The following is a 19,223-nucleotide window of genomic DNA, read 5'->3' as shown; positions in this document are numbered from 1 at the left end:
AGTAAAAATACCTTTGTGTTAGCTATATTCCTAATAGCTCAGGAGCCTCTATTACTTATTTCTTGTATTGCAGGCATTTAAAATTTGATGTCTAGGTAAAAGAAACTTACACTTACCAAAAAACTACTGCTTGAAAAAATACATAAGACTGATAAAAGCTAGGAATAATTATTAATTTGAAGCCTTATTTATTTGAAGACAACTTTACAGGGATTTGTTTTATCTTGTGAAGCATATAAACCATCACTTCACTGAAATAGAGGTCACTTATCCAGCAAATTAACTCAGACAGAGAAAGTGGGAGGAAGCTAAAATCTGGCTAAATAAAATGATAGCAGAGTTTAAGTTTTTAACTCCTAGGAGAAATGCTCTTGTTCTCAGACAGGGCTGATTTACTCTTGCCCTATTGTTCTTTCTAAAGATAATTCATCCAGCTTGGTTATCTGCTTTCCTCATTTATTGGTAAAGGCACAACCCAAAAGCAGAGTGCTACATGTAATGGCACAATGACAGCCACAGGTAACAGCATTTCTTTTTTGGGTTGGGAAGGGACATAAAGTAACAGAAGTGACTGAGAATTCATAAAATCAACAGCTAGAGCTTTTTTCTTAAAGGGGGCTAGTATTTTGAAGCCTGCAGCAAGTCCAAGGCAATTCCTATGTCAAGCTAAGCATGCCAATTGACTTGGTTCAGTTTTTGGATCAGGAATTGCACTGGATAAACTGCAAGGCTCTTTTTTAGCATTGAAGTTCTATGCATGACTCAAGTCATGAAGAAAAAGTTAGACTACATTAGCTATGCTCAGGTATAGAAGGTTGGAAGAATGCATGTCACTGTTCCTACATTACTGGACACTTAATGAGTGAGTTTTTTGTCCATCCTGAGGGGTTGGGCATGGGAAAGGCCTGCTGGAGCCACGGGCCATCTTGTCAGGGGACTTGGACCTCTCAGCTCTCTTGTGGGATGGCTTTTCTCCTCACACATTTTGTCCTCCAGTGCCACAGTTCACTTACCTAGTTGGGGTGTATCTTGTTCCCAGAGGGACAAACCTTAGCCTTCAGACCATTCCTTTAATTCAATAACTGACTCAGGATAATGCACAGTTTAGTAGGTAGGAGCCTCTACTATCCTGAGGTTGTCTATTTCTTTTTAATGCTGCTTATTTACTTCCTTAGTCTACTTTTCTCTAAGTTTGAGCAGCAAAGAGGAGTATTTATAGGATCGAGAGAATACTGTAAGTATTCTGTAAGAGTACTCTCTTACAGAGAGTAAAAGCTTATAGGATTTTATCATCTCACTTTTTTTTTTAAAACTATGTTTGTTTTTTTAGCTCAATGTTGTTTTTTGCTTGGGGTGGGGGTGGGGGACAAGGGAAGAGAGTTGCACAGATGGTGACTGAATCATCTTTTTCTTTCCTTACCTGTTTCTTGATGTGTAGAACATTACATTGTACCCTTTTCCTTGGTTGGTGAGCAAATTTATGTGATTTTTTTCTATTCTTTGTTTATTTTGTTTGGAAATCAGAAGAAGAAAAATCCGTGACCCAAATTTACTCTGCCATCTTTATCAGAAAGTCTCCCAGAGTTTACAAGATGCAAACCTGATTATGTTACTTTTTTGTTCAAAATCCTCCAGTATCTCCCCATTGCTTTTGGGATAAAGTTTACATTACTTTATATGACTTACAGTGCCATAGTCTCCTCCATGATCTGCCCTCTACTTACCTCTCTATATTATCTCTTGCAAAATTTTCTCTCATAGTCTACATTCCAGCCATACTAACTAAAGGACTTTCAGATTCTGGAATGAATCACACTCACCTCTGTGTCTTTGCATATGCTCATCTATTGTCTGGAATGTTCTTTTCCTGACTGATTTTCCACCTGCTCTTTATATCTCATGTCATTATCTCTGGGAAGATTTCTCTGATGATTTAAATAAATGTTCTGTGTGCTCCGTAGTACCTGGCGGGTGCTCCCATCATAGCACCTATCAGACTGTTTTCTAATTGCTAGGGCACATCTCTTGTCAGACTGTTAATTTTCTGGGAGAAGGAATGGATTCTTGTTCACAGTTGAATTAGTAAATCTTTTTTTGAATTAATGAATGTTTCCATTGTGTGTGTGTGTATGTGTATGTGTTCCACAATGCACAGCACAGTACTGGACATAGAACAGAGCTTTAACAAAACTTACAGACTGATAAATACTTGTTGATCTTACTTGGGTTCTTTGGTTGATTTGCAGTTTTATGTATGGGGAGCTGACCGATAAAGACACAATTGAAAAGGTGCGGCAGACGTTTGAGAACTACGAGATGAATTCCTTTGAAATTTTGATGTACAAGAAGAACAGTGAGTATTCTGACTAATCTGAACTATTTCTTTATGTGGTTGGAGTAGTAAAACATATTCTTTTTCTCTATTGCTGTTTAGATTTTTCTTCTTCTCATCAGTTAAGTGTTGTTACTTGAAGCAATTGTGTAAGTTGGGGAAAACAGTATGAATTGATCAGTTAAATTGTTCCTCTCATGAATATTTGATAAGGTTCTTGTTACTAACTAAATCAAGATTTCCTGATCTCTCTTTCTGCCAAGAGTTAGTGTTTTTCCTATTGACTTACTTATGGTAAGCTGCTGGCTAAACGCACTTGTAGATTTTAAACCTTCTTGAGGGGAGGGAAGAGGTAGGACAGAAACCCTGCCCAATTCATCTTTTATCTATTATCCACAGCACTTAGTGTAACAGGTAGCAATAGTAGGTTCCCAATGAGAAGTTTTCAAATAAAATTTTGTTCTCCTGGTGATCCCAGTTTTCCCTTGGAGGTAGTATTAGCAGCAATATATTGTTAATATTTATTTCTTTTGGCAACAGTTACTTCTACAAAGTATATTCATGAAATGTCTACGTCAATAGCCATGTGCAAGTATACAATTTTCTTTTCTCATAGGAGATCTACATTGAATGGAGAATTAGCTGCATCAGAAGTATGGAAAGTATGGATATGGGCATAGCAGGGCTGCAGAGGTTTTGCATAGTGCTTTGTTTCTGTTTTGCAAACACAGTCTTCTTTATAAAGAATCCTGTTCTTCATATGTAAGATTGACTGGTAGATCAACAGAACATTTCCAGAGTGGTCCAGATGATGCATGAGGATAAATATTTATTTTGGTGGAGTTCAGGTCTGAGTGATATGTTTTGCTCTTGAAACCAGACGGCACATATTGCTTTTACTGGGAGGAGCTGGGACATTTTTCAGTCTGGACCAGGCAACTGAGAGGACTGTTTGTTTGGTGGCCTGTACAGATGCCAGTCTGAGAGTTTAGCTCGGGGCATCAAGAAGTCCAAGAGGGTTGATCCTGCAGTTTACATGATAGAGTCCATCTTACTCCATCTCATTTCCTCAGCCAATAGGTTGAGCTTCTGCCCCCATTATTAGCCAAGAGAGGACTGAGGTGAAAGAGTGTGAATAGCTCCGTGCCAGTCCTGCCACTGTGGGAAAACACAATTCAGAGTGCCAGCTCTTACCAGGGAGCATGCCAGCAGTGGCCTTCTTATGATAAAAAGAGGGACTGTATATCATACTCTGAGCTAATGGAGTAAGGTAAAGGTTTTCCACACTGACAGCTTTGTGTACTGAAGTGTGTGGCTTTCCCCATGCCACAGAACACTAATTGGTAAGTGTATCAGAAGGATAATGGCTTGAGTTTGTATTTTGCTTCACAGTTTTCAAGCTTCATTAGACTATATATTTTAATCTGCCCGAATTCATCTATATATGTGTGGCACAAAAGGGAGACAGAGGGAAACCTAATTTAAATTGAGTTAGTGATTTTGCTCATAATTCATTTTCTTTAGGGAGTATATGCCCCAGAGTGGACATGAGATGGGAGAGGGAAATCTGCCTATTCTTCAGCTGCCTCAGAGGCTGAAAGTTTTGTCCTGGGAACATGCCATTGCTCAGAAAGTGATTCTAGTATTTGAAGCTCTATACTTTAGGTAGATATGGGCTAAGCATGTAGACCAACTACTTCATCTGATGGTCTACCATAATTCCACATCTCTTTCCTCAGCTGTGGTTGGCTTATTGGGAGATGAATGTCAATTTCCAAAGTGGCATACCCAAAGTAGTCATTCTGGGTAGGTGGCTCTAATTATGGGTGATATTTAAGAGTAATTGTGGTCATATTTTAACTTTCACCTTATCCTTTGATTTAAAAAAATAAATTCCATGTAAGGTATTACTCTACTTTATTTTGAAATCTTAATCCTCTAAGCCCTGTGAATTAGACCTGTTTGATGATGTTTATCTCCACAATATAAAGAACTTAAATTCCTCAACCAAAGTCATATAAAGCCAGTATTTGCCCCATGGCCATTGTTTCCAAATGGGAAGAGTCTAACTGTGAGTAAAAGGCAGGGCTACCACATAAGTTGGTGCAAACTCTGCCTAAGCATGCCTGATTGAGGGGTAGATGGAAACCAACTTGGTATTTGCCTGCTGAGCCACCCAGGCACCATGCCCTGAGGAAGGAGCTTCTCTTTCTAATTTATACGAAGCTGTTCAGGTGCTAGCATGGGCCCTATACAAGGCTAAGCCTGCATATAAAACTTGAGGCATGAAATTAAATAAATAATGCAAATAGTATTGATTTCTTCCAAGGAACCTGTTCATTGTCCATAACCCCCTACAAATCCTACCCTTTCCTGAGAAGTCTAGAAACTTTAAATTATTTATTAATCCTGGGAATCATACAGTTGCACTGATTTCTATGCTTTTTTCATTCTATGTTTTTTTTCCAATAACTTTTTATTAGCTATGTTAGACAATGGGCCTGCTGTTGGGGATATAATTATGAAAAGACACACACAGTTCCTATGTGTATAGAGTTTGCATCCACAGGGCTATATATGCTTTAATGGTGACATTGCATACGTGGGTCATTTGAGTCCTACTTAGAAGATCAGGGAAGGAAGTCTTCCTGGCTGACTTAAATTCATGCTGAAACTGAAGGATAGTGGGAGTTAAGCAAAGAGAGGGCAAAGAGTCTCCCAGGATGATGAAATGCACGTGGAGAGGGCAAAAGTGGAGAGAGACATAAAGCTACTTCTCACACTTTCATGTGCATAGGAAATCACCTGTGAGTCAGAATGCATGTTTCTATTCAGTAGGGAAAAGGCCTGAGATTCTGCTCCCCACGGATGCCCATGATACTGGTCCATACAGCACACTCTGAGTAGCAAGACGAAAAGCAACTGTCGTGAAGGCTGACTTCCATGAGGACAGGGAATATGTCTGTCTTTCATGAGTGTATCCCCTAGACCCAACACAGTGCCTGACACTTGGAAATTGCTCAACCAAAGCTTATGGAGTAATTAAATATATAAATAAATGAGTGGTAACTGATAAACTGGGGAAGTTAGGAATGATCAGTAACATAGCCATGTTAAAGAGTTTAGAATTTGTCTTAGCAGTGTTGGTGGGGATTGAGGATGGTGGAAAGGGGTGCTGTGGCTTTTAAAATTTAACTTATTTTATTAGAGAACTTGTAGGTTTACAGAAAAATTATGCAGAAAGAACAGAGTTCCCATATATCCCCTCTTACGCACAGTTTTCCTTATTTTTTAACACTTTGCATTAGTGCAGTACTTTCGTTACAATGAATGAAACAATATTATTATATCATACTATTAACTATAGTCCATCGTAGAGTTTATGGTTTATGTTGCAGCAGTTCTATGGTTTTAAAAAATTTTATTCTGGTAAAATATATGCAATCTAAAATTTCCCATTTTAACCTCATTCAAATATACAGCTCAGTGGTGTTAACTACTTTCACAGCCTTGTGTGTTGTAGGGTTTTAAATAGGGTAATCATATATTCAGATTGGCATTTTAGGAAGATGCCTTTGGCTTCAGCGTTGAGATGGGAGCCGGACAGTTAGGAATCATCCGGGTAACAAGGTGATTATGGCATGGCCAGGAGAAGAGGCAGGTGAAATGGAAAGATGCCCACACGTGGGATGTTTAGAGAGAGACTCAAAGGCAGAAATGGGAAGAGGCTGAGCACGAGGACGCTGTGAGACATGCCCATGGATTGGCTGTGCCCAGAGCGCCAGACGGTGCCCCGGAAGTAGGAAGCATTTCCGGTCACAGTCTCCTCAGTCGCCGGAAGCCGAAATGTTTTCTGCAGGTGCCCGCCGGCCCAAGGAGGCGCTCTGTGAATGTTTGTGGAGGGACTTTGGAAGGAACTTGATAGTTACCAAGAACAGATGAGTGAAAGAAAATTACGTGAGTCAAACTGAGGGCATCGAGGTGGAGTGAGCAAAGCGTGGGGCTGCCAGAGGGGCAGACTATGGACGGGAATTGACGGGAGAAGGGGAGGGAGGATGTCAGGTTTCTGTCAGCCCTCAGCGGAGGTACAGATTGCCTCTGCTATCAAATGTGTGGTTCAGTACAGTGAAACGTCCAACCTTTTAAGGCAGCATGGAGTCTCAAGAGAGAAATGTAACCCCTGTTGGAATTTAAAAGAATGAACTGTCGTTATCTAAATGAACTTAAACTTTATTTTCTGGTTTTCAAATGAATGCATTTTTATTATGGAGAGTACATGAAGGTATGAACAAGGAAAAAAAAAATCCAAGACTCAAACAAATACTATAAACTTTTGATGTGTTTCCTTCTAGTTTTTGTCTCTGCACATTTTATATAGACGATTGAAATTTTGACATATATACAATTTTTAGTGATACTTTGAAAATCTTTTATTATAAAATATCTCTGTGATTGAAATTCCTCGAGAATATACTTTAGAAAGTATTTTATTAACTCAACATTTCTGTACTGTTGGGTATTTGTGAGGTTCTGAATTTTCTGAGGCAAGTATCGTTGTACACAAAATATTGTCAACATTTTGAGCTATTTCCTAGAAGTTGAGAATTGCTGTATCAAAGAATGTGAACTAAGGTTCCTGAGACATTTTACCAAGCAGTGTTCCAGAGGAATTTAACCCACTTCCAAGTTCACATGTAGAATGTGAGAATGTCTGACTCACTGCACCTCACCAGCAGTGAATAGTATAATTAAAGAAATTAAAAAAAAAATTTAAATTGTCAAATTCCTTTTTTCCTTTTTGTACTTTTATAATTCAGTATTAGAATATTTAGGAGATTAAACCATTTGGAATTTATTTTTATGTATTATGTGAAGTAGCAATTTTCTGTACTGCTTATTCAATTGTACCAGCACTATTGATGAAATACTCCAGCTCTTCCCTTTTGATTTGAAATGCCCTCTTGCTCATATGCTAAATTCCCACATTTTGACAGGCTTGTTTCTGTCCCGTTCTTTTCCCAGAATGCTTTTGCAACTTATTAGTTATGTTAGCTTGGTTAAGATGCTTTCTACTCAGTTTCCTCATCTTTAAAATGGGAATAATATCATAGTACCATTCCACCTCAGAGAGTTGTTGTGAGACAATTGGCCCATTTGTAGGCACTCAATAAATGATACTATTATTTCCATTGTTGTCCTTTGTTTTGGGGCCAGCACCAGTAACTCTTAATTGCTGTAGTTTCATAGGTAGTCCCTGTTATGATTTGTCTTTTTGAAAAATTTTAAATTTTCTTGGCCATGCTTATACCTGTTTTTTATTTGAACTGAATTTCAACTTATCAAGTTCCAAAGAAAAAAAAGGAATAATTGAAATTCTGATTGATATTCCTAAGTTTATATATTAGATGGTTTGAAATTTTTACAAAATTGAATTTCCTCATCTACAAATAATGTAACTCTCTCCATTTATTTTAGATTTTTGTTTTATGCCTTTCAAGAAAGCTGTAGTTTTGTTGAGGTATAAGCATTGATTTTTTCAGCTTTCCCTTTGTTATGATTGAGACTGGCCCTCATCTCCCAGAACAATTGAAGATAACTTCAGAGTTTCATTAAACACCTTGAGATACATCCTCTTTTTAAATCATCTAAACATCCCTGTGAGTGAGATTCATTATTTCAATCTTCCAGGTGAGAAATTTAAAGGTAGAAAGAAGGAAGAAAGGAAAGTAATAGTTTTAAACATCTGTGATCTGTGTAACAGATGTGTACATTTTTACTTAATCCAAAGTTAGGTTTGTTATCTCCATTTTACAGATGAGAAACTGATTCTGAGAAGAGTTAAAGTGATGTGGCCAAGACACAGAATGAATAGAGAGATAGGGCTCAAACCCAGGTAATGGGCTTCCATATCAGATGTCCTGCTAGCCAGTGCCTACCACTCCCTCCTGCTATCTCATCCTCTCTGCATTTGTCGTTTCTCTATAAAGTTGACCCTAGACCAACCAGTCTGTTTTCTTGTGAAGATGAACATTCCCTCCTCTAGTTTGTGGAAGTATCAGAATGGCTTAGCATGCAGTCTTTCCCAAGAGCCAGTGCACAGTAGGTGTTAATCAGTTCTGTTGCTATAAATGTGGTCTGGATACCCAGTTGACTAATTACAGCAAGACCCGGGGTGAGGGAAGATTTATGGAGGGCCAAGATTTTTTCGTACACCTGAGTCTTGCTGTTTTATTACCTGGATATCAGGGTTGAGGAACCCCAAAGTCAAGTTAGGTTGTTAGGTTCATTGCAGCATGACCCAAAGGAGCTCCATAGGGGATAAGAATCACAGGTGGCTAGAAAAGCAGAAGTCTACCCTGGAACTGCCCTCCCAGTGGACATCCTCAGCCAAGAAAGAGCCTCTCTTTGAGAAATAGCCTTTGCTATCTGTTGAATAATCAGATGCTGTGTTTTTCTTGGGGTTGTTATCAATTTTCCTTTAACAGAGGATCTATCATTGACCTTGTATCCTTTTCACAGACACTGGATATCAAATGCCTCCTTTTCTACAGTAGCCATGTGGATAAGGAGGCGAAGTTTATCCTCTTCTTTCTGATTGTGTATGTGTTTGTGACTGACCATTCATGCATACATTGTTTCCTTTGTATCTTTTTTTAACTTTTTAAATTGTATAGTGTAACATATATACAAAGCAAAGAAATAAAAAAGCAGTAGTTTTCAAAGCACTCTTCAACAAGTGGTTATAGGACATACCCCAGACTTGTCGTGGGCTACCGTACAATCCTCTCATATTTTTTCCTTCTAGCTGCTCCGGAATATAAGAGGCTAGAGGGCTTAAATGCTTTTTTTCATTACCATTGACTTTTTTTTCTTCTTTTTTTGTGAACAATAACATATATACAAAAAGCTATAAATTTCAAAGCACAGCACCACATTTAGTTGTAGAACATATTTCAGACTCTGACATGGGTTACAATTTCACAATTTTAGGTTTTTACTTCTAGCTTCTCTAAAATACTGGCGACTAAAAGAGATATCAATTTAATCATTCAGCAGTCATATTCATATGTTAAGTCCTATCTTCTGTGTATAATTCCACCATCACCTTTGACTTTCCATACCTCTCTTTGGGGTTGTTTGGACTATGGCAATTCTAAATTTTTGCGGTTGGAAGGGTCTGTCACTAACATGGGGTAGTGAGATGGAACTATCTGATGTTCTGGAGAGGCTGGGCTAGGTTTCAGGACTTATCTCGACCATGGACACATCTGGAGGTTGTAGGTTTCTGGAAAGTTACTCTAGTGCCTTGAACCCTGGTGGAATCTTTTAAATTGCCCTAGGTGTTCTTTAGGATTGGCTGGAATGGTCCTGGTTGGGGGTTGACAGGTTATGACAAGTAGTAAGGTGTACCCGAAGCTTGCGTAAGAGCAACTTCCAGAGTCACCTCTCGACTCTGTTTGAACTCTCTCTGCCACTGATACTTTATTGATTACACTTCTTTTCCCCCTTTTGGTCAGGATGGAATTGTTGATCCCATGGTGCCAGGTCTGAATTCATCCCTGCAAGTCCTCTCCCACGTCCCCAGGGAGACCTTCACCTCTGAATGTCATGTCCCAGGTGGGGGGAAGGGCAATGATTTCACTTGCAGAATTGGGCTTAGAGAGACTGAGGCCACATCTGAGCAACAACAGAGGTTCTTCAGAGGTAACTTAGGGATGCCTATTGGTAGTCTAAACTTCTCTGCTACCTACATAAGCTTAACAAGAGTAATCCTCATGATAGAGGGCATGGCCTATTGATTTGGGTATCCCTAAAGTTTGACACAGTATCAGGGGATTCCCTGATGGTAAGGTGTAATAGTTTCCTAGTCTTTCTCCTCTCCCTCAGGGGACTTTGCCAATACCTTTTGATTATCTGCTTAATATACTCTAGGATGTTTCCACATATTACAATAATCTATACAGGATTAAAGGACCTCTTTCTTATTCTGTGTTTCCTGTGTTTCAGTTGTTCAATGAGCTATATAGATAGGTTGAATTAGATTATCACTACAGAAAATTTCAGTTCTAGATCAAAGAAACCTTTCTTGCCTTTGTCTCAAAGAGTATGTGTAGCTCTAAAATATAGACCCTGTCTTCCTTACCCCTGTGTTCTGAATTACTTTAACCCCAACCTGTTCAGGTTCATTCTTACCTCTAAATATCAGGTTTATATATAAAACAGGCTCTCAAATTCCAGAAATAATAATCACCACCCCGGACTTAATGTGTCTGCTCTAAAAGCTTACTCTAGGCCCCTGTTATCTTATAAGCATTTTCTAAAGGTGATCATACCATTATTGTTTTTTTGCTCCTGGCTTATTTTGTCTCACCAGATGTCCCACATATTCATTCACATCGTTGCATGCCTCACGATATTATTCCTTTTTGTAGCAGCAGAACATTCATTCATCACATAGAGGGCCCAAAGTCCACAGTCCATCAAAATTCTCAATTTTAGATAATTTCATTGTTCCCAAGGGTCAGAAAACTAATAAACACACCCTCACCAAATAGGAAATCTAAACCTCTGTTGTTGCTGTGGTAGTGCTGATGGTTTCCTTTTGAACATAGCTCATAGCATGCAATAGCAGTTTTCCCTCTGTACCTTGAGCTTAAACACTCTTTATACAAGGATCATATCTTTGAAGTAATTCTTATGAGAACTCATTCATATTTCTAGTGTGAGTCACTGGGCCACTGTCATGGTCAGGCTCATGTGTCAACTTGGCCAAGTGGTGGTACCTGTTTTTCTGGTTGGGCAAGTGCTGGCCTGTCTGTTGCAATGAGGACATTTCATAGAATTAAATCATGATCATGTCAGCTGTATCCACAGCTGGTTCCATTTGTAATCAGCCAAGGGGAGTATCTTCTGCAATGAGAGATGCTTAATCTAATCACTGGAAGCCTTTTAAGGAGGATTCAGAAGAGCAGGCTTTCTTCCTGCTTCGGCTGGTGAGCCTCTCCTGTGGAGTTCATCCAGACCCTCCATTGGAATCACCAGCTTCACAACCTGCCCTACGGATTTTGGACTCTGTGTTCCCATGGTCATGTGAGACAGTTTTATAAATGTTATATTTGCAAGTGTTCCCTGTTGATTCTGTTTCTCTAGAGAACCCTAACTAATACAGCCACAGAGGTCTATACAACCCCTTTCAGTCTTGTTCATCTTCAGACCAACTAGAGAATCACATTTGCTCCTACCTACTCCCTTACATTGGAATTCAACCTCATTAGCTAATGGTTCACCCATCTCTAGCTTCTGTGTCTCTCTAAGTCCCCTGTATTCTGAGTTATAAGCCTCTGATTATACCTTTATGTGGGTCATAAAAGTGGAATCATACAGTATCTGTCCCTTTGTGTCTGGCTATTTTCACTCACCCTTATGTCCTCAAGGCTCATCCATTTTGTCATGTGCTTCAGGATGTCATTTTGTCTTACTGCTGCATAATATTCCATCGTATGTATATACCACATTTTGTTGATCCACTCTTCTGTTGATGGGCATTTGGTTTGTTTCCATCTTTTGGCAATTGTGAATAATACTGCTGTGAACATCGGTCTGAAAATGTCTGTTTGTATCATTGCTTTCAGCTCTTCTGGGTATATATCAAGTAGTGTTATTGCTGGGTCATAGGGCAACTCAATATTTAGTTTCCTAAGGAACCGCCAAATAGCTTTCCGTAGTGGCTGCACCATTATACATTCCCACCAGCAGTGCATAAGTGTCCCAGTTTCTCCACATCCTCTCCAACATTTATAGTTTCCTGTTTGTTTAATAGCAGCCATTCTTATAGGTGTGAGGTGGTATCATTGTAATCTTGATCTGCATTTCCCTTATAGCCAGTGAAAACTAGCATCTCTTCATGTGCTTTTGAGCCATCTGTATTTGCTCTTCAGAAAAATGCCTATTCATATTTTTAGCCCATTTTATAATTGGGTTGTTTGTTCTTTTATTGTTGAGTTTTATGATTTCTTTCTATATGCAGGAAATCAAACCTTTGATATGTGATTTCCAAATATTTTCTCCCATCGAGTTGGCTGCTTCTTCACCTTTTGCCAGAGTCTTTTGAGGTGCATGTTCTAGTTTTCTAGCTGCCGGAATGCAATATACACCAGAAACAGAATGGCTCTTAAAAAGGGGAATCTAATAAGTTGCTAGTTTACAGTTCTAAGGCCTAGAAGATGTCCCAATTAAAGCACGTCTATAGAAATGTCCAATTTAAGGCATCCAGGGAAAGATGCCTTGGTTCAAGAAGGCTGATGAAGTTCAGGGTTTCTCTCTTAAGTAGAAGGGCACATGATGAACACAGTCAGGGTTCCTCTCTCATCTGGAAGGGCACATGGTGAACACAGCATCATCTGCTAGCTTCTTCTCCTGGCTTCCTGTTTCATGAAGTTCCCCAGGAGGCATTTTCCTTCTTCATCTTCAAAGGTCACTGGCTGGTGGACTCTGCTTCTTGTGGCTGTGTCATTCTGCTCTGCTCTCTCTGAATCTCCTTCATTCTCCAAAATGTTTCCTCTTTTATAGGACTCCAGAAACTTATCAAGACCTACCCATATGGGTGGAGACATGTTGTCACCTAATCCAGCTTAACAACCACTCTTGATTAAATCACATCTCCAGGGAGATGATCTGATTACAGTTTCAAATATACAGTATTGAATAGGGATTATTCTGCCTTTATGAAATGGGATTTTGACTGAAACATGGCTTTTCTAGGGGACATGTATCCTTTCAAACCAGCACAGTGCTGAAGCATTTGATTTTGAGTTCCCATTTATCTATTTTTTCTTTTGTTGCTTGTGCTTTGGGTATAAACTTTAGAAAGCTACCTCCTATTACTAGGTCTTGAAGATATTTCCCTGCATTTTCTTCTAGAAGCTTTATGGTGCTAGTTCTTATATTTAGGTGTTTGATCCACTTTGGGTTAATTTTTGTGTAGGGTGTAAGACAGGGGTCCACTTTCATTCTTTGTCTATCGATATCCAGTTCTTCCATCTCCGATAATTGAAAGCTCTTATTTTGTCTCAGATCAGAGGATTTGGGTGCTTTGTCAAAGATCAGTTGACTGCAAAATTTGGTGGTCTCTTTCTGCACTCTTGATTCAATTCTTCTGGTCAATGCTTTTGTCTTTGTGCCAGTTCCATGCTATTTTGAGCACTTTTGCTTTGTAATAGATTTTAAAGTCAGAGAGTGTTAATCCTCCCACTTTGTTCTTCTTTTGAAGGATGCTTTTATCTATTCAGGGTCTCTTTCCCTTCCAGATGAATTTGGTTCTTAGCTTTTCTACATCTTCACAGTAGGTTGTTGGAAGTTTGACTGGTACTGTGTTGAATCTGTAGATCAATTTAGATAGAAGTGACATCTTAACTACACTTAGCCTTCCTATCCATGAGCAGGGAATGTCTTTCCACCTATTTAGGTCTCCTTTGATTTCTTTTAGCAATGTTATGTAGTTTTCTGTTTACAAGTCCTGAGCTTTTCTTTGAAGGAAGGTTTTTGATGACTGATTGAACCTCTTTACTTGTGATTGGTTTGTTGAGATCATGTATTTCTTCCTGAGTCAGTGTAGCTTGTTTGTGTGTCTCCAGGAATTTTTCCATTTCATCTAAGTTGCCTTGTTTTTTGATGTATAGTTGTTCATAGTATCCTCTTATGATTTCTTTTATTTCTTCAGGGTCTGTGGAAATGCACCCCTTCTCATTTCTGATTTTGTTTATTTGCACCCTGTTTCTTTTTTTCTTTGTCAGTCTTGCTAGTGGTAGATCAATTTTATTGATTTTCTCAAAGAACCAACTTTTGGTTTATTGATTCTTTCTATTGTTCTTTTGTTCTCCCATTCATTTATCTCTGCTTTAATCTTTGTTATTTCTCTTCTTCTATTTGCTTTAGGTTTAGTTTGTTGTTCTTACTGAAAAGGTGTTTCTTGATTCTACCATCTTATCTTTTTTATTTGTCAGATCTATATGTTCTTCTCCCTCTTTCTCTTTGTGTTCTTTAAATTATCCCTGGTGGTACTCTTCAGTTCTGTGTCCTCCTCCAGACTTCCCTCTCCTGTCTTTTTTTTTCAGCAGCCAGAACTCCTTTTAGTATTTCTTGTGGGGCTGGTCTCTTGTTGACAAATTCTTTCAGGACTTCCTTGTCTGTGAACTTTAATCTCTCCCTCAGTTTTGAAGGACAGTTTGGCTGGGTACATCATTCTTGGCTGGAATTCTTTCTCTTTCAGGATCTTGAATATATCATACCACTGCCTTCTCACCTCCAGGGTACTGGTTAAATAATCTGAACTTAGTCTTATTTGATTTCTCTTGTATGTAGTAGTGTTTTTTCTCTTGCTGCTTTTAGGATTTTCTGTTTCTCTTCAACATTTGACAGACTGATTAGTATGTGCCTTGGGGAAGGCCTGTTTGAATTTATTCTGTTTGGAGTTCTTTGGGGTCCTTTGACTTGTATATTTATGCCCTTTATAAGGGTTGGAAAGTTTTTCCCCATTATATCCTCAGCTACTCTTCCTAGCCCTTTACACCTCTCTTCTTCTGGGACACCAGTGATTCTTATATTTGTGCACTTTGTTTGTCTATCATTTCTCTGCATTCCCATTCATTTTTTCCCGTCTTTTCTGCCATTTGCTGTTTTGAGTCTTCAGTGTCAATTATCCTGTCCTCTATACCACTTATTCTTTCTTCTGTCTCTTCTAATCTGGTGTTGTATGCCTGTAGTATGTTTTTTATTTGGTCAGCAGAGTCTTTAATCTCTGTGATTTCTGCCATTTTTCTATTTATTCTTTCAAATTCCTCTTTGTGTTCTTCTACTGTCTTCTTGATCTCCTTTATGTCGTGTGCTATCCCACTTATTTTATTAAGTAGAGTTGTATGAACATCTTTGATAAATTGTCCCAACATCTGTGTCTTCTCTGGTGTTTTAATTTGGTCATTAGTCAGGGCTGTATCTGTCTGCATTGTGATATGCTTAGTGATCTTCTGCTGTCTTTGTGGCATGTAAATATCTTGATTGATTTACTTTGGAAATTGATTTCTTTCAGTAATCTAAGGCCTTGTGTTCGTGGGATGGTTGGGCCGGATGGTTGTACTGCAGGTAGCACAGCATGGGGTGGAGCATTCAGTACGGTGATTTGTTTTAGGGTAGGTATGGGTGCAGGTTGGGGATGTTTCACTGAATGTGGGCACCCAGTGGCCAGGGAAGTTGTAGCAGTGCAGGTGCACTGGTCTGAAGGTCATAATGTGGTGTGCACTGGTCTAACCACGAGACCCTTTGTACGCATGCATAGAGCTGTGGCAGCATTTGGCATTAATGCTTTTGTGGATTGGGGGCAGATGTGACCCGGCTGTGCAGATTGGCACTTTCTCAGAACTGGAAAGTGAGGCTGGGGGCTGTGCACATGCACGGTTCTAGGACTGCTGTGAAGTGTGATTCCCAGAGTTGAATGACACGATTGGGTCCCAGGCACATGTGTGGGCCTGGGAGTGCCGTAAAGGGATGTGCTGAGCTCAGGGAGGGCGGGGTGAAGCTGTGTGACACTATGGGTGGAGGGTAGGGGTAGCCTAGGTTTGGATGTTAGTGCCCGCAACCTTTATGTGCTGGGAACAGCTTGCATGGAACAGGGAGGGGGATGGTAGTGCTTGGGACGGGTGTAGGACAGGTAGGTTGGGCTGTACTTGGGGGTATGGGGCAGGTACATGCACAGGGGTCTGGTAGGGTGGGGGTGCCTAGAGCATGGGGAATGAGAGTGGGTTACAGGGTTCAGGTGTGTGGGGCGTGGGTTGAGTCACTTGGTCATGGGCCTGTGCTGGTGAGAGTAGTGCAACCGAGGAATGCAACCTGTCTTACTTCCTAGGCCCATACTCCTGTCCATGTATTCCTGTGGGCTCCACAGCTCTGCAGCTCCATGCCAGTCTCCAGTTTTATGCCTCTCAGTTCTCCAGCCTCTGCAACTGGGGCTGCCCCACATGTGGTGCAGAAGGCTCTCCCAGGTCAGCGGCACTCCTGAATTGCTGCCTCAGTTGGTCTCCTGTCCCTTCTCCAACTTTTCTGTGGAACAGGGCTAATCTCGAGCTACTCTAGTTGGCCATCTTCCCAGAAGTCTGTTTCCTTTGTATCTTGATGAAATGGATCCTGCTGCAGAATTTGGGCCCTGAGAAAAACTTATTGAGGCCATCTTACCCAGCCTCTCCCTCCAGGCAGTTCGATATCTGAACAGAGTAAAAGGGTTCTTGAGGAGCGTTTAGGGTAAATGGAAGACAAAAGGGTGGGGTTCTAGGCTCTAGATGGTCCATTTTCAACTGAGACTCCAAGTAATATTCCATTAGATTAAAAATGCTTTGCTCTTAAGAGGAAAAGGTTGAAATCACTGGTCTGTGTTATCTAGGAGGGACTCATGTTATCTTCTGAAAGACTTCCAGAAATGAAAATTTAAGCCCACTTTACTTTCTTAGGTTGTTTGAGGAATGATAGTTTAGGAGGGAGGCAGATCTGAGTGACAGTGAAGATACTGGAAATAGGATTTATTTCTTTAAAATTGATGCCTGGAAAAAAAAAATTGATGCCTGGAAAAAAAAATTGATGCCTGGAGCATTTGCCTAAAGTTGTCATGTTGCACAACTCCATGGTGGAGCACATGGAATTGAGCAATGCAACAAACTGTCTCACGTGACCCTGGTATAATACTACATTAGGTGTCATTAGAATAGGGGTGCAGATTGACAAGACAAGAGAAATTAGAGTTTCTTCTGCTGTTGGAATGAATTATGTTGTATTTAAAGAAATGATACTCAATTGTTAAGGTTCAAAGGGGGCTAATATGTAATTCTTTCCTCCTTTGCTTATGATTAGAGTGGGTTGAGAGAGTTACAGGAATCAGGCAAATGGATATTAAAATAATACTTCTATGACCAATTAAACTGATCCTGGAAGAATGTGGTTTATATTTTTGGGTACATGAATTTCTAAAAGTGAGTCTGAAAATCTAACAGATTTACCCACCCATTTCAGGTAGCACTGGCGAACTGCAGACTTCTCCCATCGTTATCTATTGCCTTTTTCCTAGTCCCCTAACATTTATGAAATGAAAGAGCAGAACAGGATGTAGACTCAACTCTAAGAAAGTTGAGCTACGCATGTTCAGTTCCTGTCCCCCAAAGTACAACCCAGGGGAGGCCCAGAGTATTACGTTGGAAGGTGTTGCTCCACAGGAAAACAGTGGTAGGTCAGGGAGGAGGAGGTACTCCCCCCTCAACAAGCCCCATGAACTCTAAAGCAAGTTCATTTAAATATGTACAAGATACTTATTTAGATACTGGAAAGGAATAATCAGAGTTGAAATGGGGAGGGTTCATTATGAGCTTGAACTGTGGAAAAGTGAAAAAGGCCTCCCATTGTGACTAATATATAATGGCTCTCATGATCTGGGAGGTGTAGGTTAGTGTCATCAGGACCAGTAGTACTAAATGGAATGAAAATATGAGATGACAGAGTCCTAACTGGAATAAATTCATAGGTGTTGGGCTCTGCAGATATAGTGCTATGGTTGGCCTTTAAGGCCGTAGCTATGAAGGGGATAGTCTGGGGATTCTAGCAAGATGAGGCTCCTCATGTGTTGAACAGCATGAGTGGGGTTCATCTCATCTGATTTATTACTAGTCTGATAAATTAGGAATATTTTCTGGTTTACTATTTGAAAAAAATGTCTTACAGTTTTCTTTAGAGCAAAAAAAAAAGAAAAAAGGTTTATTGATTTGTTTGCTTTTTGTCTTGCCAGCTAAGATACATCTGAGAGCTGTGGTTGTGTAGACTCAATTGGTGTGATGCTTTCTTCTGAGTTTTCTGTTGCTTAATCAAAAGTAGATTAAAGTTCCGCTGGTTCTGAGGATACTGAGAATAGTAACACAGAGCTTCCCAAAACTGGATAGTTCAAAGGTCATGTTCTTCTTCATTTTGAAATGCTATGTGTGACTTTTGTACATGGATTTTTCTTTCAGAACACATTTTTCTCAGGGTGACATTATAATCAGTTTGTTTTCTTTGATGATTAAAATGGTAGAAAGGGAAAATGGACTGAGATTTAAAATTAACCATGGTGAATGTATAGATAATGAGGCTTTAAGGAGAAATTATTTCCATTTGATCTGTTTGTCAGCTGTTTATACATTTTAGGGTAGTGAAGTGTATGAATAAGTAGTATGGCCAAATATGAAAGCTAGTTATTGTTAAGTTAGATTGGCTGATCCTAATTTAGGGTTTTGATGTGATTGTAGACACAAGGACCCGGATTGCCTCTTGGAGATTTGTTTTCATCTCCAAGATTGAGTTGTTTACATGTTATCTCATGAAATAAAATAATAGGTATAAAATGCTGCATGTAGTGCTGGATACATGGGAGGTTTCTCGGTTACTTACAATGTGGGGAAATATTTATTGTATTTTAATTTGAAGGTTGTTATAAGATAACATGTAAAGTATTATCTAAATTATGCAAAATTCAACAAACAGTTACTAAGTTCTTATATTTCAGGTGCTATTTTAGGAACTAGAACATAAGAACTAGGTGGGTAGAATATACCCTTGCTCTGTCTCAGTTAATTTTATACCATTGAACAAATTGGTGCTTCTTGTGTGATGTCCTGTATGGATAGAAAGCATTTTTGCAGATATTGGCCCTCTGAGTAGTCCTTCTTTGAGGAGTCATTCAGATAAGACCTGACTTCCATCTCCTTCTATGAATTATCGTAGTGCTTAGGAAGAGCTCATTTATCCCCCACTCAAGCTGAGGAACAGGGCTGGAAATCAAAATACATTTATTGAGCTTCCTAAGGTTCTGATATGATAGGATCCC

At 39.5% G+C, this 19,223-nt stretch overlaps 1 protein-coding gene across 12 annotated transcripts in view; it reads left to right on the top strand.

Annotated features, from left to right (window-relative positions):
• KCNH1 (potassium voltage-gated channel subfamily H member 1) overlaps positions 1-19,223 on the top strand; it is a 560,131-nt gene that overhangs the window by 83,432 nt on the left and 457,476 nt on the right. For 10 of the 12 annotated variants that reach the window (XM_077157706.1, XM_077157712.1, XM_077157711.1 and 7 more), the window contains one exon: positions 2,247-2,353. In XM_077157706.1, coding sequence (XP_077013821.1) covers positions 2,247-2,353 — 107 coding nt within the window. Of the gene's footprint in view, positions 1-421; positions 520-2,246; positions 2,354-5,864; positions 6,290-19,223 lie in introns of those variants that run through there. The other 2 variants (XM_077157707.1, XM_077157710.1) reach the window with 2 other exon arrangements.

The sequence above is a fragment of the Tamandua tetradactyla genome, chromosome 4 (assembly GCF_023851605.1).
Source record: "Tamandua tetradactyla isolate mTamTet1 chromosome 4, mTamTet1.pri, whole genome shotgun sequence".
Classification (NCBI taxonomy): Eukaryota; Metazoa; Chordata; class Mammalia; order Pilosa; family Myrmecophagidae; genus Tamandua; species Tamandua tetradactyla.
This window is presented reverse-complemented; position numbering and strand designations above follow the sequence as displayed.